This window comes from Scyliorhinus torazame, unplaced genomic scaffold (genome assembly GCF_047496885.1).
Source record: "Scyliorhinus torazame isolate Kashiwa2021f unplaced genomic scaffold, sScyTor2.1 scaffold_1736, whole genome shotgun sequence".
In the NCBI taxonomy this organism is placed as follows: Eukaryota; Metazoa; Chordata; class Chondrichthyes; order Carcharhiniformes; family Scyliorhinidae; genus Scyliorhinus; species Scyliorhinus torazame.
In genome coordinates this window covers 1-27500 of record NW_027309463.1, presented here as the reverse complement: position 1 = coordinate 27500, position 27500 = coordinate 1, and the positions used below count along the sequence as shown (strand labels likewise).

At 61.6% G+C, this 27500-nt stretch overlaps 1 protein-coding gene across 1 annotated transcript; it reads left to right on the top strand.

Annotated features, from left to right (window-relative positions):
* Positions 1-30: 30 nt before the first annotated feature.
* LOC140407647 (uncharacterized) lies at positions 31-24434 on the top strand (the record flags this gene model as incomplete). Its single annotated transcript, XM_072494983.1, has 5 exons — positions 31-187; positions 17013-17149; positions 18922-19076; positions 23078-23266; positions 24330-24434. Coding segments are annotated over exons 1-5 (717 nt in total), but the record flags the coding sequence as incomplete, so codon positions are not given.
* Between the last annotated feature and the right edge of the window lie 3066 nt (positions 24435-27500).

The following is a 27500-nucleotide window of genomic DNA, read 5'->3' as shown; positions in this document are numbered from 1 at the left end:
CCCATGTCTGTCCTTTCTGTTTCCGAATCAGGAGGTTCACGGGGCACCTCGCCAACATGGCCACTCACGTCACCGCGGTGGATTTCATGGAGAAGTTCGTGGCCAAGAATCGAGAGCTGAACGGCCAACACTTAAACATCTCCTTCCTACAGGCCGACATCACCCAGCTGGATTTGCCGGGCAGCAGGTCTGTGGCGCTGGGGAGGGTTAGGCCTCAGGCTCTGCTCCCAGAATGCAGTTGGCGAGCAGGCCCCCGGGAGTTTGGCGGTGGCGACTTCCCACGCCCACACGGTGTGTTCCTCGGGGCTGTCATTCTCACAGGAGGAGGCCATTCAGCCCATCCTCTCTGTGCTAGCTCATTGGAAGATGTATCCAATCTGTCCCCCCGCTCTTTCCCCCACAGCTCCGCAGATTCCTCCTTTCCCAGTATTTCCCCAATCCCCCCTTTTGGAAGTTCCTGTTGAATCTACTTCCGCCGTCCTTTCGGGGAGAACCTTCCAGATCACAACAACTCGCTGTGTCAAAAATACACATCCTCCTCACCCCGCCCCCCCCCCCCCCCCCGCACTGACCCTCTGGCAGTGCGGCACCCCCTCAGTACTGACCCTCTGGCAGTGCGGCACCCCCTCAGTACTGACCCTCTGACTGTGCGGCACCCCCTCAGTACTGACCCTCTGACAGTGCGGCACTCCCTCAGTACTGACCCTCTGACAGTGCGGCACTCCCTCAGTACTGACCCTCTGGCAGTGCGGCACCCCCTCAGTACTGACCCTCTGACAGTGCAGCACTCCCTCAGTACTGCCCCTCTGACAGTGCGGCACTCCCTCAGTACTGACCGTCTGACAGTGCGACACTCCCTCAGTCCTGACCCTCTGACAGTGCGGCGCTCCCTCAGTACTGACCCTCTGACAGTGCGGCACTCCCTCAGTACTGACCCTCTGACAGTGCGGCACCCCCTCAGTACTGACCCTCTGACAGTGCGACACTCCCTCAGTCCTGACCCTCTGACAGTGCGGCGCTCCCTCAGTACTGACCCTCTGACAGTGCGGCACTCCCTCAGTACTGACCCTCTGACAGTGCAGCGCTCCCTCAGTACTGACCCTCTGACAGTGCAGCACTCCCTCAGTACTGACCCTCCGACAGTGCGGCACTCCCTCAGTCCTGACCCTCTGACAGTGCGGCACTCCCTCAGTCCTGACCCTCTGACAGTGCGGCGCTCCCTCAGTCCTGACCCTCTGACAGTGCGGCGCTCCCTCAGTACTGACCCTCTGACAGTGCGGCATTCCCTCAGTACTGACCCTCTGACAGTGCGGCGCTCCCTCAGTACTGCCCCTCTGACAGTGCGGCACTCCCTCAGTACTGACCGTCCGACAGTGCGGCGCTCCCTCAGTACTGACCCTCTGACAGTGCGGCACTCCCTCAGTACTGACCCTCTGACAGTGCTGCACTCCCTCAGTACTGATCCTCTGACAGGGCGGCACTCCCTCAGTACTGATCCTCTGACAGTGCGGCACTCCCTCAGTACTGACCCTCTGACAGTGCAGCACTCCCTCAGTACTGACCCTCTGACAGTGCGGCACTCCCTCAGTACTGACCCTCTGACAGTGCAGCACTCCCTCAGTACTGACCCTCTGACAGTGCGGCGCTCCCTCAGTACTGACCCTCTGGCAGTGCGGCGCTCCCTCAGTACTGACCCTCTGACAGTGCGGCACTCCCTCAGTACTGACCCTCTGACAGTGCGGCATTCCGTCAGTACTGACCCTCTGACAGTGCGACACTCCCTCAGCACTGACCCTCTGACAGTGCGGCACTCCCTCAGTACTGACCCTCTGACAGTGCAGCACTCCCTCAGTACTGAGCCTCTGACAGTGCGGCACTCCCTCAGTACTGACCCGCTGACAGTGCGGCGCTCCCTCAGTACTGACCCTCTGACAGTGCGGCACTCCCTCAGTACTGACCCTCTGACAGTGCGGCACTCCCTCAATACTGATCTCTGACAGTGCGGCACTCCCTCAGTACTGACCCTCTGACAGTGCAGCACTCCCTCAGTACTGACCCTCTGACAGTGCGGCCCTCCCTCAGTACTGACCCTCTGACAGTGCGGCTCTCCCTCAGTACTGAACCTCTGACAGTGCGGCTCTCCCTCAGTACTGAACCTCTGACAGTGCGGCACTCCCTCAGTACTGACACTCTGACAGTGCAGCGCTCCCTCAGTACTGACCCTCTGACAGTGCGGCTCTCCCTCAGTACTGACCCTCTGACAGTGCGGCACTCCCTCAGTACTGACCCTCTGACAGTGCGGCACTCCCTCAGTACTGACCCTCTGACAGTGCGGCCCTCCCTCAGTACTGACCCTCTGACAATGCGGCCCTCCCTCAGTACTGACCCTCTGAAAGTGCGGCACTCCCTCAGTACTGACCCTCTGACAGTGCGGCAATCCCTCAGTACTGACCCTCTGACAGTGCGGCGCTCCCTCAGTACTGACCGTCCGACAGTGCGGCATTCCCTCAGTACTGATCCTCTGACAGTGCGATGCTCCCTCAGTACTGACCCTCTGACAGTGCGGCGCTCCCTCAGTACTGACCGTCCGACAGTGCGGCATTCCCTCAGTACTGATCCTCTGACAGTGCGGCATTCCCTCAGTACTGACGCTCTGACAGTGCATCACTTTCTCAGTACTGACCCTCTGACAGTGCGGCGCTCCCTCAGCACTGACCCTCTGACAGTGCGGTACTCCCTCAGTACTCACCCTCTGACAGTGCGGCACTCCCTCAGTACTGACTCTCTGACAGTGCGGCACTCCCTCAGCACTGACCCTCTGACAGTGCGGTACTCCCTCAGTACTCACCCTCTGACAGTGCAGCACTCCCTCAGTACTGACCCTCTGACAGTGCGGCACTCCCTCAGTACTGACCCTCTGACAGTGCGGCGCTCCCTCAGTACTGACCGTCCGACAGTGCGGCATTCCCTCAGTACTGATCCTCTGACAGTGCGGCACTCCCTCAGTACTGACTCTCTGACAGTGCGGCACTCCCTCAGTACTGAACCTCTGACAGTGCGGCTCTCCCTCAGTACTGACCCTCTGACAGTGCGGCACTCCCTCAGTACTGACCCTCTGACAGTGCGGCACTCCCTCAGTACTGAACCTCTGACAGTGCGGCTCTCCCTCAGTACTGAACCTCTGACAGTGCGGCTCTCCCTCAGTACTGACCCTCTGACAGTGCGGCCCTCCCTCAGTACTGACCCTCTGACAATGCGGCCCTCCCTCAGTACTGACCCTCTGAAAGTGCGGCACTCCCTCAGTACTGACACTCTGACAGTGCGGCAATCCCTCAGTACTGACCCTCTGACAGTGCGGCGCTCCCTCAGTACTGACCGTCCGACAGTGCGGCACTCCCTCAGCACTGACCCTCTTGACAGTGCGGTACTCCCTCAGTACTCACCCTCTGACAGTGCAGCACTCCCTCAGTACTGACCCTCTGACAGTGCGGCACTCCCTCAGTACTGACCCTCTGACAGTGCGGCGCTCCCTCAGTACTGACCGTCCGACAGTGCGGCATTCCCTCAGTACTGATCCTCTGACAGTGCGGCACTCCCTCAGTACTGACCCTCTGACAGTGCGGCGCTCCCTCAGTACTGACCGTCCGACAGTGCGGCATTCCCTCAGTACTGATCCTCTGACAGTGCGTCGCTCCCTCAGTACTGACCCTCTGACAGTGCGGCGCTCCCTCAGTACTGACCGTCCGACAGTGCGGCACTCCCTCAGTACTGACTCTCTGACAGTGCGGCACTCCCTCAGTACTGACCCTCTGACAGTGCATCACTTTCTCAGTACTGACCCTCTGACAGTGAGGCGCTCGCTCAGCACTGACCCTCTGACAGTGCGGTACTCCCTCAGTACTCACCCTCTGACAGTGTGGCACTCCCTCAGTACTGACCCTCTGACAGTGCGGTACTCCCTCAGTACTCACCCTCTGACAGTGCGGCACTCCCTCAGTACTGACCCTCTGACAGTGCGGCACTCCCTCAGGACTGACCCTCTGACAGTGCGGCACTCCCTCAGTACTGACCCTCTGACAGTGCGGCACTCCCTCAGTACTGACCCTCTGACAGTGCCGCACTCCCTCAGTACTGACCCTCTGGCAGTGCGGCACTCCCTCAGTACTGACCCTCTGGCAGTGCGGCACCCCCTCAGTACTGACCCTCTGGCAGTGCGGCACCCCCTCAGTACTGACCCTCTGACTGTGCGGCACTCCCTCAGTACTGACCCTCTGACAGTGCGGCACTCCCTCAGTACTGACCCTCTGACAGTGCGGCACTCCCTCAGTACTGACCCTCTGACAGTGCGGCACTCCCTCAGTACTGACCCTCTGACAGTGCGGCGCTCCCTCAGTACTGACCCTCTGACAGTGCAGCACTCCCTCAGTACTGACCCACTGACAGTGCGGCACTCCCCCAGCACTGACCCTCTGACAGTGCAGCACTCCCTCAGTACTGACCCTCTGACAGTGCGACACTCCCTCAGTACTGACTCTGACAGTGCGGCGCTCCCTCAGTACTGACCCTCTGACAGTGCGGCACTCCCCCAGCACTGACCCTCTGACAGTGCTGCACTCCCTCAGTACTGACCCTCTGACAGTGCGGCACTCCCTCAGTACTGACCCTCTGACAGTGCAGCACTCCCTCAGTACTGACCCTCTGACAGTGCAGCACTCCCTCAGTACTGACCCTCTGACAGTGCGGCGCTCCCTCAGTACTGACTCTCTGACAGTGCAGCACTCCCTCAGTACTGACCCTCTGACAGTGCGGCACTCCCTCAGTACTGACCCTCTGACAGTGCAGCACTCCCTCAGTACTGACCCTCTGACAGTGCAGCACTCCCTCACTACTGACCCTCTGACAGTGCAGCACTCCCTCAGTACTGACCCTCTGACAGTGCACGCTCCCTCAGTACTGACCCTCTGACAATGCGGCACTCCCTCAGCACTGCCCCTCTGACGGTGCGGCACTCCCTCAGCACTGACCCTCTGACGGTGCGGCACTCCCTCAGTACTGACCCTCTGACAGTGCGGCACTCCCTCAGTACTGCCCCTCTGACAGTGCGGCGCTCCCTCAGTACTGACCCTCTGACAGTGCGGCACTCCCTCAGTACTGCCCCTCTGACAGTGTGGCACTCCCTCAGCACTGACCCTCTGACAGTGTGGCACTCCCTCAGCACTGACCCTCTGACGGTGCGGCACTCCCTCAGTCCTGACCCTCTGACAGTGCGGCACTCCCTCAGTACTGCCCCTCTGACAGTGCGGCGCTCCCTCAGTACTGACCCTCTGACAGTGCGGCACTCCCTCAGTACTGACCCTCTGACAGTGCGGCACTCCCTCAGTACTGACCCTCTGACAGTGCAGCACTCCCTCAGTACTGACCCTCTGGCAGTGCAGCACTCCCTCAGTACTGACCCTCTGGCAGTGCGGCACCCCCTCAGTACTGACCCTCTGACTGTGCGGCACACCCTCAGTACTGACCCTCTGACAGTGCGACACTCCCTCAGTACTGACCCTCTGACAGTGCGGCACTCCCTCAGTACTGACCCTCTGACAGTGCGGCACTCCCTCAGTACTGACCCTCTGACAGTGCGGCACTCCCTCAGTACTGACCCTCTGACAGTGCGACACTCCCTCAGTACTGACCCTCTGACAGTGCGGCACTCCCTCAGTACTGACCCTCTGACAGTGCGGCGCCCCCTCAGTACTGACCCTCTGACAGTGCGGCACTCCCTCAGTACTGACCCTCTGACAGTGCGGCACTCCCTCAATACTGATCTCTGACAGTGCAGCACTCCCTCAGTACTGACCCTCTGACAGTGCGGCACTCCCTCAGTACTGACCCTCTGGCAGTGCGACACTCCCTCAGTACTGACCCTCAGACAGTGCGGCTCTCCCTCAGTACTGACCCTCTGACAGTGCGGCTCTCCCTCAGTACTGACCCTCTGACAGTGCGGCACTCCCTCAGTACTGACCCTCTGACAGTATGGCCCTCCCTCAGTACTGACCCTCTGACAGTATGGCCCTCCCTCAGTACTGACCCTCTGACAATGCGGCCCTCCCTCAGTACTGACCCTCTGAAAGTGCGGCACTCCCTCAGTACTGACCCTCTGACAGTGCCGCACTCCCTCAGTACTGACCCTCTGACAGTGCGGCGCTCCCTCAGTACTGACCGTCCGACAGTGCGGCATTCCCTCAGTACTGATCCTCTGACAGTGCGGCGCTCCCTCAGTACTGACCCTCTGACAGTGCGGCGCTCCCTCAGTACTGACCCTCTGACAGTGCGGCACTCCCTCAGTACTGACCCTCTGACAGTGCGGCGCTCCCTCAGTACTGACCCTCTGACAGTGCGGCGCTCCCTCAGTACTGACCGTCCGACAGTGCGGCATTCCCTCAGTACTGATCCTCTGACAGTGCGGCACTCCCTCAGTACTGACCCTCTGACAGTGCGGCGCTCCCTCAGTACTGACCCTCTGACAGTGCAGCACTCCCTCAGTACTGACCGTCCGACAGTGCGGCATTCCCTCAGTACTGATCCTCTGACAGTGCGGCATTCCCTCAGTACTGACCCTCTGACAGTGCATCACTTTCTCAGTACTGACCCTCTGACAGTGCGGCGCTCCCTCAGCACTGACCCTCTGACAGTGCGGTACTCCCTCAGTACTCACCCTCTGACAGTGTGGCACTCCCTCAGTACTGACTCTCTGACAGTGCGGCACTCCCTCAGCACTGACCCTCTGACAGTGCGGTACTCCCTCAGTACTCACCCTCTGACAGTGCGGCACTCCCTCAGTACTGACCCTCTGACAGTGCGGCACTCCCTCAGGACTGACCCTCTGACAGTGCGGCACTCCCTCAGTACTGACCCTCTGACAGTGCGGCACTCCCTCAGTACTGACCCTCTGACAGTGCAGCACTCCCTCAGTACTGACCCTCTGGCAGTGCGGCACCCCCTCAGTACTGACCCTCTGACAGTGCAGCACTCCCTCAGTACTGACCCTCTGACAGTGCGGCGCTCCCTCAGTACTGACCCTCTGACAGTGCGTCACTCCCTCAGTACTGACCCTCTGACAGTGCGGCACTCCCTCAGTACTGACCCTCTGACAGTGCGGCGCTCCCTCAGTACTGACCCTCTGACAGTGCAGCACTCCCTCAGTACTGACCCACTGACAGTGCGGCACTCCCCCAGCACTGACCCTCTGACAGTGCAGCACTCCCTCAGTACTGACCCTCTGACAGTGCGGCACTCCCTCAGTACTGACCCTCTGACAGTGCAGCACTCCCTCAGTGCTGACCCTCTGACAGTGCGACACTCCCTCAGTACTGACTCTGACAGTGCGGCGCTCCCTCAGTTCTGACCCTCTGACAGTGCGGCACTCCCCCAGCACTGACCCTCTGACAGTGCTGCACTCCCTCAGTACTGACCCTCTGACAGTGCGGCACTCCCTCAGTACTGACCCTCTGACAGTGCAGCACTCCCTCAGTACTGACCCTCTGACAGTGCAGCACTCCCTCAGTACTGACCCTCTGACAGTGCAGCACTCCCTCAGTACTGACCCTCTGACAGTGCAGCACTCCCTCACTACTGACCCTCTGACAGTGCAGCACTCCCTCAGTACTGACCCTCTGACAGTGCACGCTCCCTCAGTACTGACCCTCTGACAGTGCGGCGCTCCCTCAGTACTGACCCTCTGACAGTGTGGCACTCCCTCAGTACTGACCATCTGACAGTGCGGCACTCCCTCAGTACTGACCCTCTGACAGTGCAGCACTCCCTCAGTACTGACCCTGTGACAGTGCGGCACTCCGTCAGTACTGACCCTCTGACAGTGCTGCACTCCCTCAGCACTGACCCTCTGACAGTGCGGCACTCCCTCAGTACTGACCCTCTGACAGTGCTGCACTCCCTCAGTACTGACCCTCTGACAGTGCGGCGCTCCCTCAGTACTGACCCTCTGACAGTGCGGCACTCCCTCAGTACTGACCCTCTGACAGTGCGGCACTCCCTCAGTACTGACCCTCTGACAGTGCGGCACTCCCTCAGTACTGACCCTCTGACAGTGCGGCACTCCCTCAGTACTGACCCTCTGACAGTGCAGCACTCCCTCAGTACTGACCCTCTGACAGTGCGGCACTCCCTCAGTACTGACCCTCTGACAGTGCGGCGCTCCCTCAGTACTGACCCTCTGACAGTGCGGCACACCCTCAGTACTGACCCTCTGACAGTGCGGCGCTCCCTCAGTAGTGACCCTCTGACAGTGCGGCACTCCCTCAGTACTGACCCTCTGACAGTGCGGCACTCCCTCAGTACTGACCCTCTGACAGTGCGGCACTCCCTCAGTACTGACCCTCCGACAGTGCGGCACACCCTCAGTACTGACCCTCTGACAGTGCGGCGCTCCCTCAGTACTGACCCTCTGACAGTGCGGCACTCACTCAGTACTGACCCTCTGACAGTGCGGCACTCCCTCAGTACTGACCCTCTGACAGTGCGACACTCCCTCAGCACTGACCCTCTGACAGTGCGGCACTCCCTCAGTACTGACCCTCTGACAGTGCGGCGCCCCCTCAGTACTGACCCTCTGACAGTGCGGCACTCCCTCAGTACTGACCCTCTGACAGTGCGGCACTCCCTCAATACTGATCTCTGACAGTGCAGCACTCCCTCAGTACTGACCCTCTGACAGTGCGGCACTCCCTCAGTACTGCCCCTCTGACAGTGCGGCGCTCCCTCAGTACTGACCCTCTGACAGTGCGGCACTCCCTCAGTACTGCCCCTCTGACAGTGTGGCACTCCCTCAGCACTGACCCTCTGACAGTGTGGCACTCCCTCAGCACTGACCCTCTGACGGTGCGGCACTCCCTCAGTCCTGACCCTCTGACAGTGCGGCACTCCCTCAGTACTGCCCCTCTGACAGTGCGGCGCTCCCTCAGTACTGACCCTCTGACAGTGCGGCACTCCCTCAGTACTGACCCTCTGACAGTGCGGCACTCCCTCAGTACTGACCCTCTGACAGTGCAGCACTCCCTCAGTACTGACCCTCTGGCAGTGCAGCACTCCCTCAGTACTGACCCTCTGGCAGTGCGGCACCCCCTCAGTACTGACCCTCTGACTGTGCGGCACACCCTCAGTACTGACCCTCTGACAGTGCGACACTCCCTCAGTACTGACCCTCTGACAGTGCGGCACTCCCTCAGTACTGACCCTCTGACAGTGCGGCACTCCCTCAGTACTGACCCTCTGACAGTGCGACACTCCCTCAGCACTGACCCTCTGACAGTGCGGCACTCCCTCAGTACTGACCCTCTGACAGTGCGGCGCCCCCTCAGTACTGACCCTCTGACAGTGCGGCACTCCCTCAGTACTGACCCTCTGACAGTGCGGCACTCCCTCAATACTGATCTCTGACAGTGCAGCACTCCCTCAGTACTGACCCTCTGACAGTGCGGCACTCCCTCAGTACTGACCCTCTGACAGTGCGACACTCCCTCAGTACTGACCCTCAGACAGTGCGGCTCTCCCTCAGTACTGACCCTCTGACAGTGCGGCTCTCCCTCAGTACTGACCCTCTGACAGTGCGGCACTCCCTCAGTACTGACCCTCTGACAGTATGGCCCTCCCTCAGTACTGACCCTCTGACAGTATGGCCCTCCCTCAGTACTGACCCTCTGACAATGCGGCCCTCCCTCAGTACTGACCCTCTGAAAGTGCGGCACTCCCTCAGTACTGACCCTCTGACAGTGCCGCACTCCCTCAGTACTGACCCTCTGACAGTGCGGCGCTCCCTCAGTACTGACCGTCCGACAGTGCGGCATTCCCTCAGTACTGATCCTCTGACAGTGCGGCGCTCCCTCAGTACTGACCCTCTGACAGTGCGGCGCTCCCTCAGTACTGACCCTCTGACAGTGCGGCACTCCCTCAGTACTGACCCTCTGACAGTGCGGCGCTCCCTCAGTACTGACCCTCTGACAGTGCGGCGCTCCCTCAGTACTGACCGTCCGACAGTGCGGCATTCCCTCAGTACTGATCCTCTGACAGTGCGGCACTCCCTCAGTACTGACCCTCTGACAGTGCGGCGCTCCCTCAGTACTGACCCTCTGACAGTGCAGCACTCCCTCAGTACTGACCGTCCGACAGTGCGGCATTCCCTCAGTACTGATCCTCTGACAGTGCGGCATTCCCTCAGTACTGACCCTCTGACAGTGCATCACTTTCTCAGTACTGACCCTCTGACAGTGCGGCGCTCCCTCAGCACTGACCCTCTGACAGTGCGGTACTCCCTCAGTACTCACCCTCTGACAGTGTGGCACTCCCTCAGTACTGACTCTCTGACAGTGCGGCACTCCCTCAGCACTGACCCTCTGACAGTGCGGTACTCCCTCAGTACTCACCCTCTGACAGTGCGGCACTCCCTCAGTACTGACCCTCTGACAGTGCGGCACTCCCTCAGGACTGACCCTCTGACAGTGCGGCACTCCCTCAGTACTGACCCTCTGACAGTGCGGCACTCCCTCAGTACTGACCCTCTGACAGTGCAGCACTCCCTCAGTACTGACCCTCTGGCAGTGCGGCACCCCCTCAGTACTGACCCTCTGACAGTGCAGCACTCCCTCAGTACTGACCCTCTGACAGTGCGGCGCTCCCTCAGTACTGACCCTCTGACAGTGCGTCACTCCCTCAGTACTGACCCTCTGACAGTGCGGCACTCCCTCAGTACTGACCCTCTGACAGTGCGGCGCTCCCTCAGTACTGACCCTCTGACAGTGCAGCACTCCCTCAGTACTGACCCACTGACAGTGCGGCACTCCCCCAGCACTGACCCTCTGACAGTGCAGCACTCCCTCAGTACTGACCCTCTGACAGTGCGGCACTCCCTCAGTACTGACCCTCTGACAGTGCAGCACTCCCTCAGTACTGACCCTCTGACAGTGCGACACTCCCTCAGTACTGACTCTGACAGTGCGGCGCTCCCTCAGTTCTGACCCTCTGACAGTGCGGCACTCCCCCAGCACTGACCCTCTGACAGTGCTGCACTCCCTCAGTACTGACCCTCTGACAGTGCGGCACTCCCTCAGTACTGACCCTCTGACAGTGCAGCACTCCCTCAGTACTGACCCTCTGACAGTGCAGCACTCCCTCAGTACTGACCCTCTGACAGTGCAGCACTCCCTCAGTACTGACCCTCTGACAGTGCAGCACTCCCTCACTACTGACCCTCTGACAGTGCAGCACTCCCTCAGTACTGACCCTCTGACAGTGCACGCTCCCTCAGTACTGACCCTCTGACAGTGCGGCGCTCCCTCAGTACTGACCCTCTGACAGTGTGGCACTCCCTCAGTACTGACCATCTGACAGTGCGGCACTCCCTCAGTACTGACCCTCTGACAGTGCAGCACTCCCTCAGTACTGACCCTGTGACAGTGCGGCACTCCGTCAGTACTGACCCTCTGACAGTGCTGCACTCCCTCAGCACTGACCCTCTGACAGTGCTGCACTCCCTCAGTACTGACCCTCTGACAGTGCGGCGCTCCCTCAGTACTGACCCTCTGACAGTGCGGCACTCCCTCAGTACTGACCCTCTGACAGTGCGGCACTCCCTCAGTACTGACCCTCTGACAGTGCGGCACTCCCTCAGTACTGACCCTCTGACAGTGCAGCACTCCCTCAGTACTGACCCTCTGACAGTGCGGCACTCCCTCAGTACTGACCCTCTGACAGTGCGGCGCTCCCTCAGTACTGACCCTCTGACAGTGCGGCACACCCTCAGTACTGACCCTCTGACAGTGCGGCGCTCCCTCAGTAGTGACCCTCTGACAGTGCGGCACTCCCTCAGTACTGACCCTCTGACAGTGCGGCACTCCCTCAGTACTGACCCTCTGACAGTGCGGCACTCCCTCAGTACTGACCCTCCGACAGTGCGGCACACCCTCAGTACTGACCCTCTGACAGTGCGGCGCTCCCTCAGTACTGACCCTCTGACAGTGCGGCACTCACTCAGTACTGACCCTCTGACAGTGCGGCACTCCCTCAGTACTGACCCTCTGACAGTGCGACACTCCCTCAGCACTGACCCTCTGACAGTGCGGCACTCCCTCAGTACTGACCCTCTGACAGTGCGGCGCCCCCTCAGTACTGACCCTCTGACAGTGCGGCACTCCCTCAGTACTGACCCTCTGACAGTGCGGCACTCCCTCAATACTGATCTCTGACAGTGCAGCACTCCCTCAGTACTGACCCTCTGACAGTGCGGCACTCCCTCAGTACTGACCCTCTGACAGTGCGACACTCCCTCAGTACTGACCCTCAGACAGTGCGGCTCTCCCTCAGTACTGACCCTCTGACAGTGCGGCTCTCCCTCAGTACTGAACCTCTGACAGTGCGGCACTCCCTCAGTACTGACCCTCTGACAGTATGGCCCTCCCTCAGTACTGACCCTCTGACAGTATGGCCCTCCCTCAGTACTGACCCTCTGACAATGCGGCCCTCCCTCAGTACTGACCCTCTGAAAGTGCGGCACTCCCTCAGTACTGACCCTCTGACAGTGCCGCACTCCCTCAGTACTGACCCTCTGACAGTGCGGCGCTCCCTCAGTACTGACCGTCCGACAGTGCGGCATTCCCTCAGTACTGATCCTCTGACAGTGCGGCACTCCCTCAGTACTGACCCTCTGACAGTGCGGCGCTCCCTCAGTACTGACCCTCTGACAGTCCGGCACTCCCTCAGTACTGACCCTCTGACAGTGCGGCGCTCCCTCAGTACTGACCCTCTGACAGTGCGGCGCTCCCTCAGTACTGACCGTCCGACAGTGCGGCATTCCCTCAGTACTGATCCTCTGACAGTGCGGCACTCCCTCAGTACTGACCCTCTGACAGTGCGGCACTCCCTCAGTACTGACCCTCTGACAGTGCGGCGCTCCCTCAGTACTGACCCTCTGACAGTGCGGCACACCCTCAGTACTGACCCTCTGACAGTGCGGCGCTCCCTCAGTAGTGACCCTCTGACAGTGCGGCACTCCCTCAGTACTGACCCTCTGACAGTGCGGCACTCCCTCAGTACTGACCCTCTGACAGTGCGGCACTCCCTCAGTACTGACCCTCCGACAGTGCGGCACACCCTCAGTACTGACCCTCTGACAGTGCGGCGCTCCCTCAGTACTGACCCTCTGACAGTGCGGCACTCACTCAGTACTGACCCTCTGACAGTGCGGCACTCCCTCAGTACTGACCCTCTGACAGTGCGACACTCCCTCAGCACTGACCCTCTGACAGTGCGGCACTCCCTCAGTACTGACCCTCTGACAGTGCGGCGCCCCCTCAGTACTGACCCTCTGACAGTGCGGCACTCCCTCAGTACTGACCCTCTGACAGTGCGGCACTCCCTCAATACTGATCTCTGACAGTGCAGCACTCCCTCAGTACTGACCCTCTGACAGTGCGGCACTCCCTCAGTACTGACCCTCTGACAGTGCGACACTCCCTCAGTACTGACCCTCAGACAGTGCGGCTCTCCCTCAGTACTGACCCTCTGACAGTGCGGCTCTCCCTCAGTACTGAACCTCTGACAGTGCGGCACTCCCTCAGTACTGACCCTCTGACAGTATGGCCCTCCCTCAGTACTGACCCTCTGACAGTATGGCCCTCCCTCAGTACTGACCCTCTGACAATGCGGCCCTCCCTCAGTACTGACCCTCTGAAAGTGCGGCACTCCCTCAGTACTGACCCTCTGACAGTGCCGCACTCCCTCAGTACTGACCCTCTGACAGTGCGGCGCTCCCTCAGTACTGACCGTCCGACAGTGCGGCATTCCCTCAGTACTGATCCTCTGACAGTGCGGCACTCCCTCAGTACTGACCCTCTGACAGTGCGGCGCTCCCTCAGTACTGACCCTCTGACAGTCCGGCACTCCCTCAGTACTGACCCTCTGACAGTGCGGCGCTCCCTCAGTACTGACCCTCTGACAGTGCGGCGCTCCCTCAGTACTGACCGTCCGACAGTGCGGCATTCCCTCAGTACTGATCCTCTGACAGTGCGGCACTCCCTCAGTACTGACCCTCTGACAGTGCGGCGCTCCCTCAGTACTGACCCTCTGACAGTGCAGCACTCCCTCAGTACTGACCGTCCGACAGTGCGGCATTCCCTCAGTACTGATCCTCTGACAGTGCGGCATTCCCTCAGTACTGACCCTCTGACAGTGCATCACTTTCTCAGTACTGACCCTCTGACAGTGCGGCGCTCCCTCAGCACTGACCCTCTGACAGTGCGGTACTCCCTCAGTACTCACCCTCTGACAGTGTGGCACTCCCTCAGTACTGACTCTCTGACAGTGCGGCACTCCCTCAGCACTGACCCTCTGACAGTGCGGCACTCCCTCAGTACTGACCCTCTGACAGTGCGGCACTCCCTCAGGACTGACCCTCTGACAGTGCGGCACTCCCTCAGTACTGACCCTCTGACAGTGCGGCACTCCCTCAGTACTGACCCTCTGACAGTGCAGCACTCCCTCAGTACTGACCCTCTGGCAGTGCGGCACTCCCTCAGTACTGACCCTCTGGCAGTGCGGCACCCCCTCAGTACTGACCCTCTGACAGTGCAGCACTCCCTCAGTACTGACCCTCTGACAGTGCGGCGCTCCCTCAGTACTGACCCTCTGACAGTGCGGCACTCCCTCAGTACTGACCCTCTGACAGTGCGGCACTCCCTCAGTACTGACCCTCTGACAGTGCGGCGCTCCCTCAGTACTGACCCTCTGACAGTGCAGCACTCCCTCAGTACTGACCCACTGACAGTGCGGCACTCCCCCAGCACTGACCCTCTGACAGTGCAGCACTCCCTCAGTACTGACCCTCTGACAGTGCGGCACTCCCTCAGTACTGACCCTCTGACAGTGCAGCACTCCCTCAGTACTGACCCTCTGACAGTGCGACACTCCCTCAGTACTGACTCTGACAGTGCGGCGCTCCCTCAGTTCTGACCCTCTGACAGTGCGGCACTCCCCCAGCACTGACCCTCTGACAGTGCTGCACTCCCTCAGTACTGACCCTCTGACAGTGCGGCACTCCCTCAGTACTGACCCTCTGACAGTGCAGCACTCCCTCAGTACTGACCCTCTGACAGTGCAGCACTCCCTCAGTACTGACCCTCTGACAGTGCAGCACTCCCTCAGTACTGACCCTCTGACAGTGCAGCACTCCCTCACTACTGACCCTCTGACAGTGCAGCACTCCCTCAGTACTGACCCTCTGACAGTGCACGCTCCCTCAGTACTGACCCTCTGACAGTGCGGCGCTCCCTCAGTACTGACCCTCTGACAGTGTGGCACTCCCTCAGTACTGACCATCTGACAGTGCGGCACTCCCTCAGTACTGACCCTCTGACAGTGCAGCACTCCCTCAGTACTGACCCTGTGACAGTGCGGCACTCCCTCAGTACTGACCCTCTGACAGTGCTGCACTCCCTCAGCACTGACCCTCTGACAGTGCGGCACTCCCTCAGTACTGACCCTCTGACAGTGCTGCACTCCCTCAGTACTGACCCTCTGACAGTGCGGCGCTCCCTCAGTACTGACCCTCTGACAGTGCGGCACTCCCTCAGTACTGACCCTCTGACAGTGCGGCACTCCCTCAGTACTGACCCTCTGACAGTGCGGCACTCCCTCAGTACTGACCCTCTGACAGTGCGGCACTCCCTCAGTACTGACCCTCTGACAGTGCAGCACTCCCTCAGTACTGACCCTCTGACAGTGCGGCACTCCCTCAGTACTGACCCTCTGACAGTGCGGCGCTCCCTCAGTACTGACCCTCTGACAGTGCGGCACACCCTCAGTACTGACCCTCTGACAGTGCGGCGCTCCCTCAGTAGTGACCCTCTGACAGTGCGGCACTCCCTCAGTACTGACCCTCTGACAGTGCGGCACTCCCTCAGTACTGACCCTCTGACAGTGCGGCACTCCCTCAGTACTGACCCTCCGACAGTGCGGCACACCCTCAGTACTGACCCTCTGACAGTGCGGCGCTCCCTCAGTACTGACCCTCTGACAGTGCGGCACTCACTCAGTACTGACCCTCTGACAGTGCGGCACTCCCTCAGTACTGACCCTCTGACAGTGCAGCACTCCCTCAGTACTGACCCTCTGACAGTGCTGCGCTCCCACAGTACTGACCCTCTGACAGTGCGGCACTCCCTCAGTACTGACCCTCTGACAGTGCAGCAGTCCCTCAGTACTGACCCTCTGACAGTGCGGCATTCCCTCAGTACTGACCCTCTGACAGTGCGGCTCTCCCTCAGTACTGACCCTCTGACAGTGCGGCACTCCCTCAGTACTGACCCTCTGACAGTGCGGCACTCCCTCAGTACTGACCCTCTGACAGTGCTGCGCTCCCACAGTACTGACCCTCTGACAGTGCGGCACTCCCTCAGTACTGACCCTCTGACAGTGCAGCACTCCCTCAGTACTGACCCTCTGACAGTGCGGCATTCCCTCAGTACTGACCCTCTGACAGTGCGGCTCTCCCTCGGCACTGACCCTCTGACAGTGCGGCACTCCCTCAGTACTGACCCTCTGACAGTGCGGCACTCCCTCAGTACTGACCCTCTGACAGTGCAGCACTCCCTCAGTACTGACCCTCTGACAGTGCGGCACTCCCTCAGTACTGACCCTCTGACAGTGCGGCACTCCCTCAGTACTGACCCTCTGACAGTGCTGCGCTCCCACAGCCCTGGGAGGGGTTGGGCCTCCTTTTCTGTGCCGTGTCTCACATTGAATGGTGCGGATTGCAATGTCCCTCGTGAATGGTCAGACCCAGCCTCGGGCAGGGTGATTCTGAGAGTTTGCTCTCCGGGTTACCAGAGTTTTGACCAGTTGGAATCTCCCTCCCCTCACATCGCGACTAGGCCGCAGGCTTTGTAGACGCTCCGAGCTGCCGGTGCTCAACGATTGTCCCACCATGACCAGTGGGTCTCTGTGGCCTCTTCCAGCTTTGACCTCATCTTCTCCAACTGGCTCTTCATGTACCTGACGGACGTGGAACTGATGGAACTGACCCGACGCTTGCTGTCTTGGCTGAGGCCTGGGGGCTACCTCTTCTTCAGGGAGTCCTGCTTCTACCAGTCGGGTAAGGGGGTGGACTGCTGGCGCGATTGAGCGGGCACCCAAAACTGACCACCTGCTTGGGTCGATCTGCTGATTTGTGAGCTCCGAGCTGGGCATGGGGAGGACCCTGTCGCAATCGCCCCCCGACATCCAACGCTCCACAATCTACCCCCCGAGAGTGTGGGTCTCGCTCCCGCGGGGAGTGGGGAGAATGTGGGACTCGCTCCCACTGGGAGTGGGGGAGAATGTGGGTCTCACTCCCGCGGGGAGTGGGGAGAATGTGGGACTCGCTCCCACGGGGAGTGGGGAGAATGTGGGACTCGCTCCCACGGGGAGTGGGGGAGAATGTGGGACTCGCTCCACGGGGAGTGGGGAGAATGTGGGACTCGCTCCCACGGGGAGTGGGGGAGAATGTGGGACTCGCTCCCACGGGGAGCGGGGAGAATATGGGAATTGCTCCCACGGGGAGTGGGGGAGAATGTGGGACTCGCTCCCACAGGGAGCGGGGAGAATGTGGGACTCGCTCCCACAGGGAGCGGGGAGAATGTGGGACTCGCTCCCACGGAGAGTGGGGGGAATGTGGGACTCGCTCCCACGGGGAGTGGGGGAGAATGTGGGTCTTGCTCCCACGGGGAGTGGGGGAGAATGTGGGAATGGCTCCCACGGGGAGTGGGGGAGAATGTGGGGCTCGCTCCCACGGGGAGTGGGGGAGAATGTGGGACTTGCTCCCACGGGGAGTGGGGAGAATGTGGGACTCGCTCCCACGGGGGGAGGGAGAATGTGGGACTCACACCCACGGGGAGAGGGCAGAATGTGGGACTCGCTCCCACGGGGAGTGGGGAGAATGTGGGACTCGCTCCCACGGGGAGTGGGGGAGAATGTGGGACTCGCTCCCACGCGGAGTGGGGACAATGTGGGACTCGCTCCCACGGGGAGAGGGGAGAATGTGGGACTCGCTCCCACGGGGAGTATATGGGACTCGCTCCCACGGGGAGTGGGGAGAATGTGGGACTCGCTCCCATGGGGAGAGGGGAGAATGTGAGACTCGCTCCCACGGGGAGAGGGCAGAATGTGAGTGGGGAGAACGTGGGACTCGCTCCCACGGGGAGTGGGGGAGAATGTGGGACTCGCTCCCACGGGGAGTATGTGGGACTCGCTCCCACGGGGAGTGGGGAGAATGTGGGACTCGCTCCCACGGGGAGAGGGGAGAATGTGGGACTCGCTCCCACGGGGAGTGGGCAGAATGTGGGACTCGCTCCCACGGGGAGTGGGGAGAATGTGGGACTCGCTCCCACGGGGAGTGGGGAGAATGGGGAACTCGCTCCCACGGGGAGAGGGGAGAATGTGGGACTTGGTCCCACGGGGAGTGGGGAGAATGTGGGACTCGCTCCCACGGGGAGTGGGGAGAGTGTGGAACTCGCTCCCACGGGGAATGGGGAGAATGTGGGACTCGCTCTCACGGGGAGTGGGGAGAATGTGGGACTCGCTCCCACGGGGAGTGGGGGGAATGTGGGACTCGCTCCCACGGGGAGTGGGGGAGAATGTGGGACTCGCTCCCACGGGGAGTGGGGGAGAATGTGCGACTCGCTCCCACGGGGAGTGGGGGACAATGTGGGACGCGCTCCCACGGGGAGTGGGGGAGAATGTGAGGGGAGGTGTTGGGAGGGAGGGGGGGGTCAGTGGGAAGTGGCTCGAGGGGGGGATCAGCCGATTGGCAGAATGGCCTGTTTCCTGTTGTAACGTTCTAGATGTGATTATAATGAAGTTTTTTTTTGTCTCCCTCTTGTGACTGAGGTAATGTGAGGAGGAAGTTTAATCCCACCGTTTACAGATTGCCGGCGGATTATAATCACATTCTAACCTCCAGTGTGGTCGGGGCCGGGTCAGACACTCAACCTCTCTGGGGATTCGAGATTGTGATAAGCAAATCTGTACAGACCTACATCAAGGTAGGGAGGGGCGAGGGGCGGGGCGAGGGGCGGGGAGAGGCGGAGGGAGGGGCGGAGGGAGGGGCGGAGGGAGGGACGGAGGGAGGGGCGGGGAGAGGGGCGGGGAGAGGCGGAGGGAGGGGCGGAGGGAGGGGCAGGGAGAGGCGGAGGGAGGGGCAGACGGGCGGAGGGAGTGGGGAGGGAGGGGCAGACGGGCGGAGGGAGGGGCGGAGGGAGGGGCAGGGAGGGGCGGAAGGAGAGGCAGGGAGAGGCGGAGGGAGGGGCAGACGGGCGGAGGGAGTGGGGAGGGAGGGGCGGAGGGAGTGGGGAGGGAGGGGCGGAGGGAGTGGGGAGGGAGGGGCGGAGGGAGTGGGGAGGGAGGGGCAGACGGGCGGAGGGAGGGAGAGAGTGGGGGAGGGAGGGGCGGAGGGAGGGGCAGGGAGGGGCAGACGGGCGGAGGGAGTGGGGAGGGAGGGGCGGAGGGAGTGGGGTGGGAGTGGGGGAGGGAGGGGCGGAGGGAGTTGGGAGGGAGGGGCGGGGAGGGGGATTTGAGGAGGTGCTGGTGGAGGGTCTTGGAGAAGGGAGGGAACCCAGCCGCAGGGTCGGATTGTTGGGGGGTCTCTCGGGTGTCTGGGGAGTGGGGGGGTCTCTGGGGAGTGGGGGGGGTCACTGTGCAGTGGGGGGGTCTCGGGTGTCTGGGGAGTTGGGGGTCTCGGGTGTCTGGGGAGTTGGGGGGCTCGGGTGTCTGGGGAGTGGGGGGGCCTCGGATGTCTGGGGAGTGGGGGGTCTCGAGTGTCTCGGGAGTGGGGAGGTCTCGGGTGTCTGGGGAGTGGGGGGTCTCTGGGGAGTGGGGGGTCTCTGGGGAGTGGGGGGTCTCGGGTGTCTGGGGAGTGGGGGGGTCTCGGGTGTCGGGGGAGTGGGGGGGTCTCAGGTGTCTCGGCAGTGGGGGTCTCTGGGGAGTGGGGGTGTCTCGAGTCTCTGGGGAGTGGGGGGGTCTCGGGTGCTGGAGAAATGGGGGTCTCTCGGGTCTCTGGGGAGTGGGGGTCTCTGGGGAGTGGGGGGTCCCGAGTCTCTGGGGAGTGGGGGGGTCTCGGGTGTCTGGGGAGTGGGGTTCTCTGGGGAGTGGGGGGTCTCGAGTCTCTGGGGAGTGGGGGGGTCTCAGGTGTCTGGGGAGTGGGGGGGTCTCGGGTGTCTGGGCAGTGGGGGGTCTCTGGGGAGTGGGGGGGTCTCGGGTGTCTGGGGAGTGGGGGGGGTCTCTGGGGAGTGGGGGGTCTCTGGGGAGTGGGGGGTCTCATTTGTCTGGGGAGTGGGGGTTCTCTGGGGAGTGGGGGGGTCTCCGGTGTCTGTGGAGTGGGGGTCTCTGGGAGTGGGGGGTCTCGGGTATCTGGGGAGTGGGGGGTCTCTGGGGAGTGGGGGGTTCTCGGGTCTCTGGGGAGTGGGGGGCTCGGGTGTCTGGGGAGTGGGGGGTCTCTGGGGAGTGGGGGGTTCTCGGGTCTCTGGGGAGTGGGCGGATCTCTCGGGTGTCTGGGGAGTGGGGGTGTCTCTGGGGAGTGGGGGGTCTCGGGTGTCTGGGGAGTCTCTCGGGTGTCTGGGCAGTGGGGGGGTCACTGGGGAGTGGGGGGTTCTCGGGTCTCTGGGGAGTGGGCGGGTCTCTCGGGTGTCTGGGCAGTGGGGGGTCTCTGGGGAGTGGGGGGTCTCGGGTGTCTGGGTGAGTGGGGGGGGTCTCGGGTGTCTGGGGAGTGGGCGGGTCTCTGGGGAGTGGGGGGGTCTCTGGGGAGTGGGGGAGTCTCGGGGTGTCTGGGGAGTGGGAGGGTGTCTGGGGAGTGGGGGGGTCTCTGGGGAGTGGGGGGGTGTCAGGTGTCTGGGGGGTCTCTGGGGAGTGGGGGGGGTCGGGGTCTCTGGGGAGTGGGGGGGGCTCCTGGTTGTCTGGGTAGTGGGGGGTCTCTGGGGAGTGGGGGGGTCTCGGGTGTCTGGGAAGTGGGGGGTCTCTGGGGAGTGGGGGGTCTCGGGTGTCTGGGGAGTGGGGGGTCTCTGGGGAGTGGGGGGGTCTCGGGGTGTCTGGGGAGTGGGGGGTCTCTGGGGAGTGGGGGGGTCTCGGGTCTCTGGGGAGTGGGGGTCTCTGGGGAGTGGGGGGGTCTCGGGTGTCTGGGGTGTGGGGGGGGTCTCGGGTGTCTGGGGAGTGGGGGGTCTCGGGTGTCCGGGAGTGGGGGGTCTCGGGGGTCTGGGGAGTGGGGGGTCTCGGGTGTCTGGGAGTGGGGGGTCTCGGGTGTCTGGGAGTGGGGGGTCTCGGGTGTCTGGGGAGTGGGGCGTCTCGGGTGTCTGGGGAGTGGGGGGTCTCGGGTGTCCGGGAGTGGGGGGTCTCGGGTGTCTGGGAGTGGGGGGTCTCGGGTGTCTGGGGAGTGGGGGGTCTCGGGTGTCTGGGGAGTGGGGGGTCTCGGGTGTCCGGGAGTGGGGGGTCTTGGGTGTCTGGGGAGCGGGGGGTCTCGGGTGTCTGGGGAGTGGGGGTCTCGGGTGTCTGGGGAGTGGGGGGTCTCGGGTGTCTGGGGAGTGGGGGGTCTCGGGTGTCTGGGGTGTGGGGGGTCTCGGGTGTTTGGGGTGTGGGGGGTCTCGGGTGTCTGGGGTGTGGGGGGTCTCGGGTGGTCTGGGGAGTGGGGGGTCTCGGGTGTCTGGGGAGTGGGGGGGTCTCGGGTGTCTGGGGAGTGGGGGGTCTGGGGAGTGGGGGGTCTCGGGTGTCTGGGGAGTGGGGGGGTCTCGGGTGTATGGGGAGTGGGGGGGGTCTCGGGTGTCTGGGGAGTGGGGGGTCTCGGGTGTCTGGGGAGTGGGGGGTCTCGGGTGTCTGGGGGAGTGGGGGGTCTCGGGTGTCTGGGGAGTGGGGGGGTCTCGGGTGTCTGGGGAGTGGGGGGTCTCGGGTGTCCGGGAGTGGGGTGTCTCGGGTGTCTGGGGAGTGGGGGTCTCGGGTTGTCTGGGGAGTGGGGGGTCTCGGGTGTCTGGGGTGTGGGAGGTCTCGGGTGTCTGGGGAGTGGGGGGTCTCGGGTGTCTGGGGAGTGGGGGGTCTGGGAGTGGGGGGTCTCGGGTGTCTGGGGAGTGGGGGTCTCGGGTGTCTGGGGAGTGGGGGGTCTCGGGTGTCTGGGGAGTGGGGGGTCTCGGGTGTCCGGGAGTGGGGGTGTCTCGGGTGTCTGGGGGAGTGGGGGGTCTCGGGTGTCTGGGGAGTGGGGGTCTCGGGTGTCTGGGGTGTGGGGGGTCTCGGGTGTCTGGGGAGTGGGGGGTCTCGGGTGTCTGGGGAGTGGGGGGTCTCGGGTGTCTGGGGAGTGGGGGGTCTCGGGTGTCTGGGGTGTGGGGGGTCTCGGGTGTCTGGGGAGTGGGGGGTCTCGGGTGTCTGGGGAGTGGGGGGTCTCGGGTGTCTGGGGAGTGGGGGGGTCTCGGGTGTCTGGGGTGTGGGGGCTCTCGGTGTCTGGGAGTGGGGGTCTCGGGTGTCTGGGGAGTGGGGGGTCTCGGGAGTCCGGGAGTGGGGGGTCTCGGGTGTCTGGGGAGTGGGGAGTCTCGGGTGTCTGGGAGTGGGGGGTCTCGGGTGTCTGGGGAGTGGGGGTCTCGGGTGTCTGGGGTGTGGGGGGGTCTCGGGTGTCTGGGGAGTGGGGGGTCTCGGGTGTCTGGGAGTGGGGGGTCTCTGGGGAGTGGGGGGTCTCGGGTGTCTGGGGAGTGGGGGGGGTCTGGCGGGTGTCTGGGGAGTGGGGGGTCTCGGGTGTCTGGGGAGTGGGGGGTCTCGGGTGTCTGGGGTGTGGGGGGTCTCGGGTGTCTGGGGAGTGGGGGGTCTCGGGTGTCTGGGGAGTGGGGGGGTCTCGGGTGTCTGGGGAGTGGGGTGTCTCGGGTGTCTGGGGAGTGGGGGGTCTCTGGGGAGTGGGGGGTCTCTGGGGAGTGGGGGGTCTCGGGTGTCTGGGGTGTGGGGGGGTCTCGGGTGTCTGGGTAGTGGGGGGTCTCTCGCTCGTCTCTCCCTCACATTAAGAATCTTCCGAATCTTCGCTCAGTTAAAACAGAACCAGAACCAGGTGTGTTGGCTCCTGCAGAAGATCGTCCGTGATCCCTCCGCCAATCAGGGCTACCAAACCTTCCAGCAGTTCCTGGACAGTAAGCAGTATTCTCGCCGCAGCATCCTGCGCTACGAGAAGATATTCGGCGATGGATACGTCAGCAGTGGAGGACTCGTCACCACCAAGGTACCTCCCCAATCCCCGAGGGCAGAGAGACCACCCCCCAACCCTCTCACCACCAACCCCCTCTCCATCCCCCTCATTCTCCCCACTCCCTGTGGGAGCGAGTCCCACATTCTCCCCACTCCCCGTGGGAGCGAGTCTCACATTCTCCCCACTCCCTGTGGGAGCGAGTCCCACATTCTCCCCCGCTCCCCGTGGGAGCGAGTCCCACATTCCCCCCCACTCCCCCAGGGAGCGAGTCCCACATTCTCCTCCACTCCCCGTGGGAGCGAGTCCCACATTCTCCCCACTCACGGTGGGAGCGAGTCCCACATTCTCCCCACTCCCCGTGGGAGCGAGTCCCACATTCTCCCCACTCCCCGTGGGAGTGAGTCCCACATTCTCCCCACTCCCCGTGGGAGCGAGTCCCACATTCTCCCCACTCCCCGTGGGAGCGAGTCCCACATTCTCCCCGGTCCCCGTGGGAGCGAGTCCCACATTCCCCCCCACTCCCCCAGGGAGCGAGTCCCACATTCTCCCCCACTCCCCGTGGGAGCGAGTCCCACATTCTCCCCACTCACGGTGGGAGCGAGTCCCACATTCTCCCCACTCCCCGTGGGAGCGAGTCCCACATTCTCCCCACTCCCTGCGGGAGCGAGTCCCACATTCTCCCCATTCCCCGTGGGAGCGAGTCCCACATTCTCCCCACTCCCCGTGGGAGCGAGTCCCACATTCTCCCCACTCCCCGTGGGAGCGAGTCCCACATTCTCCCCACTCCCCATGGGAGCGAGTCCCACATTCTCCCCACTCCCCGTGAGAGCGAGTCCCACATTCTCCCCACTCACGGTGGGAGCGAGTCCACATTCTCCCCACTCCCTGTGGGAGCGAGTCCCACATTCTCCCCACTCCTGTGGGAGAGAGTCCCACATTCTCCCCATTCCCCGTGGGAGCGAGTCCCACATTCTCCCCACTCCCCGTGGGAGCGAGTCCCACATTCTCCCCACTCCCCGTGGGAGCGAGCCCCACATTCGGCCCCCATCGATCTTTCCTGACATTCTAACGACTGTTCTCTCTGCCTTTGGGACAGGAGTTTGTGGAGAAGTTGACCTTGTTGCCGGGTCAGACCGTCCTGGATGTTGGGTGCGGGATTGGCGGAGGAGATTTCTACATGGCCAAGGTAAGTTTGGATCTGGTACCATCGTTACCGTGGACACCACTGGCGCGGGTTCCATATTCCAATCCCACGCCATGCTGGAGACCCCAGTTGTACTGGGGGAGGTCCCCAGTTGACCTCAGTACCACTGGAGCCAGACTCCCCCCTCTGAGCTCCCTGTTGAAGGGTTGAGCAGGAATCCATGGGTGACGGACTCCCTCTGTCGCCCTGCTTGATGGGCGGAGGGAGGGTTTAACCCAGCTGAGGACGCCCCTCCCCTCGGCAAGAACTGAAGGCCCCCTGGGGCAATGAGAGGCCATTCCTTACAGCGTGGAATGCTGGGAAAGTACCCCCGCCGTAACGGGGAAGCAAGGGGAGATCGGTGATGTTTAAGGAGAGACGCACACACACAGACACACACACACACACACAGACACACACACACAGACACACACACACACACACACAGACACACACACACACACACAGACACACACACACAGACACAGACACACACACACAGACACACACACACACACAGACACACACACACAGACACACACACACACACAGGCGCACACACAGACACACACAGAGACACAGACACACAGACACAGACACACACACACACAGACACACACACAGACATAGACACAGGCACGCACACACACACACAGACACACAGACACGCACACACACAGACACACACGCACATACACACACGCACATACACACAGACACGCAGACACACACGCACGCACACACATAGACACACACGCACACACACACAGACACACACACACACAGACAAACACACACAGACATACACACACACAGACACGCACACACACAAACACAGACACACACACACACAGACACACACACACAGACAAACACAGACACACAGACACACGCACAGACACGCACACACACAGACACACACAGACATAGACACACACAGACACACACACAGACATAGACACAGGCACGCACACACACACACACACAGACACGCACACACACAGACACACACGCACGCACACACATAGATACACACGCACAGACACACGCACACACACACAGACACACACACACAGAAACACACACACAGACACACACACACACAGACACGCACACACACAAACACAGACACACACACACAGACACACACAGACACACACAGACACACACACACAGACAAACACAGACACACAGACACACGCACAGACACGCAGACACACAGACACACACACACACAGACACAGACACACACACACGCAGAAACACACACACACACGCAGAAACACACACACACACACAGACACGCACACACACAGACACACACGCACAGACACACAGACACATGCACAGACACACACACACACGCACACACACAGACACACGCACGCACGCACGCACACACACACACACACGCACACACACGCACACAGACACACAGTCACATGCACAGACACGCACACACAGAAACACACACACAGACACACGCACACAAACACGCACACAGACACACACACACATACAGAAACACACACACGCACACACATACAGACACACACGCACACACAGACATGCACACACACACAGCCACGCGTACACAGACACACACAGACAGACACGCATACACAGACACACAGACACGCGCGCACACAGACACACACACACACACAGACACGCACACACACACAGACACGCATACACAGACACACACAGACACGCGCACACACAGACACACACACACACAGACACAAACACACACACACAGGCATGCGCACACAGACACACACGCACACACACAGACACACTCACACACACTCACACACACAGACACACTCACACACACAGGCACACAGGCACACACACACGCGCACACACACAGACACGCACACACACAGACACACACACACACAGACACGCATACACAGACACACAGACACACACAGACACGCGCACACACAGACACACACACACACACACACAGACACGCACACACACACAGACACGCACACACACACAGACACGCATACACAGACGCACACAGACACACAGACACGCGCACACACAGACACACACACACACAGACACACACACACAGACACGCACACAGACACACGCGCACACACACACACAGGCACACACACACACACAGACACGCACACACAGACACACACACACACACAGACACACAGACACACACAGACACGCACACACACGCACACAGACACACACACAGACACACAGGCACGCACACAGGCACGCACACAGGCACACACAGACACACACACAGGCACACACAGACACACACAGACACACACACACAGACACACACACACAGACACACACACAGACACACACACAGACACACACATACAGACGCACACACACACACACACACACAGACGCACACACAGACACACACACAGACACACAGACACACACACACTCACCGACACACACACAGACACACACACACTCACCGACACACACACACACACACAAACACACACGCACACATGCGCATGCACACGCACAGACACGCGCACACACACAGACACGCACACACACAGACACACACACACATACAGACACGCACACACACACAGACGCACACACAGACACACACACAGACACGCACACACACAGACACGCATACACAGACACACACAGACGCACACGCACACAGGCACACGCACACACACACACACAGACACGCGCACACACACACACGCACACACAGACGCACACACAGACACACACACTCACACACACATTGACACGCGCACACACACGCTTACACTGACACACACACACTCACCCACACACACAGACACTGACACGCAAACACACAGACACACACACACGCACACACACAGACACACACACAGACACTGACACGCACACACACAGGCACACACAGGCACACACAGGCACACACACACGCACACACACAGACACGCGCGCGCACACGCACACACAGATGCACACACAGACACACGCGCACACACACGGATACACACAGGCACACAAGCACACACAGACACACACACGGACACATACACAGAAACACACACACACCACACATGGACT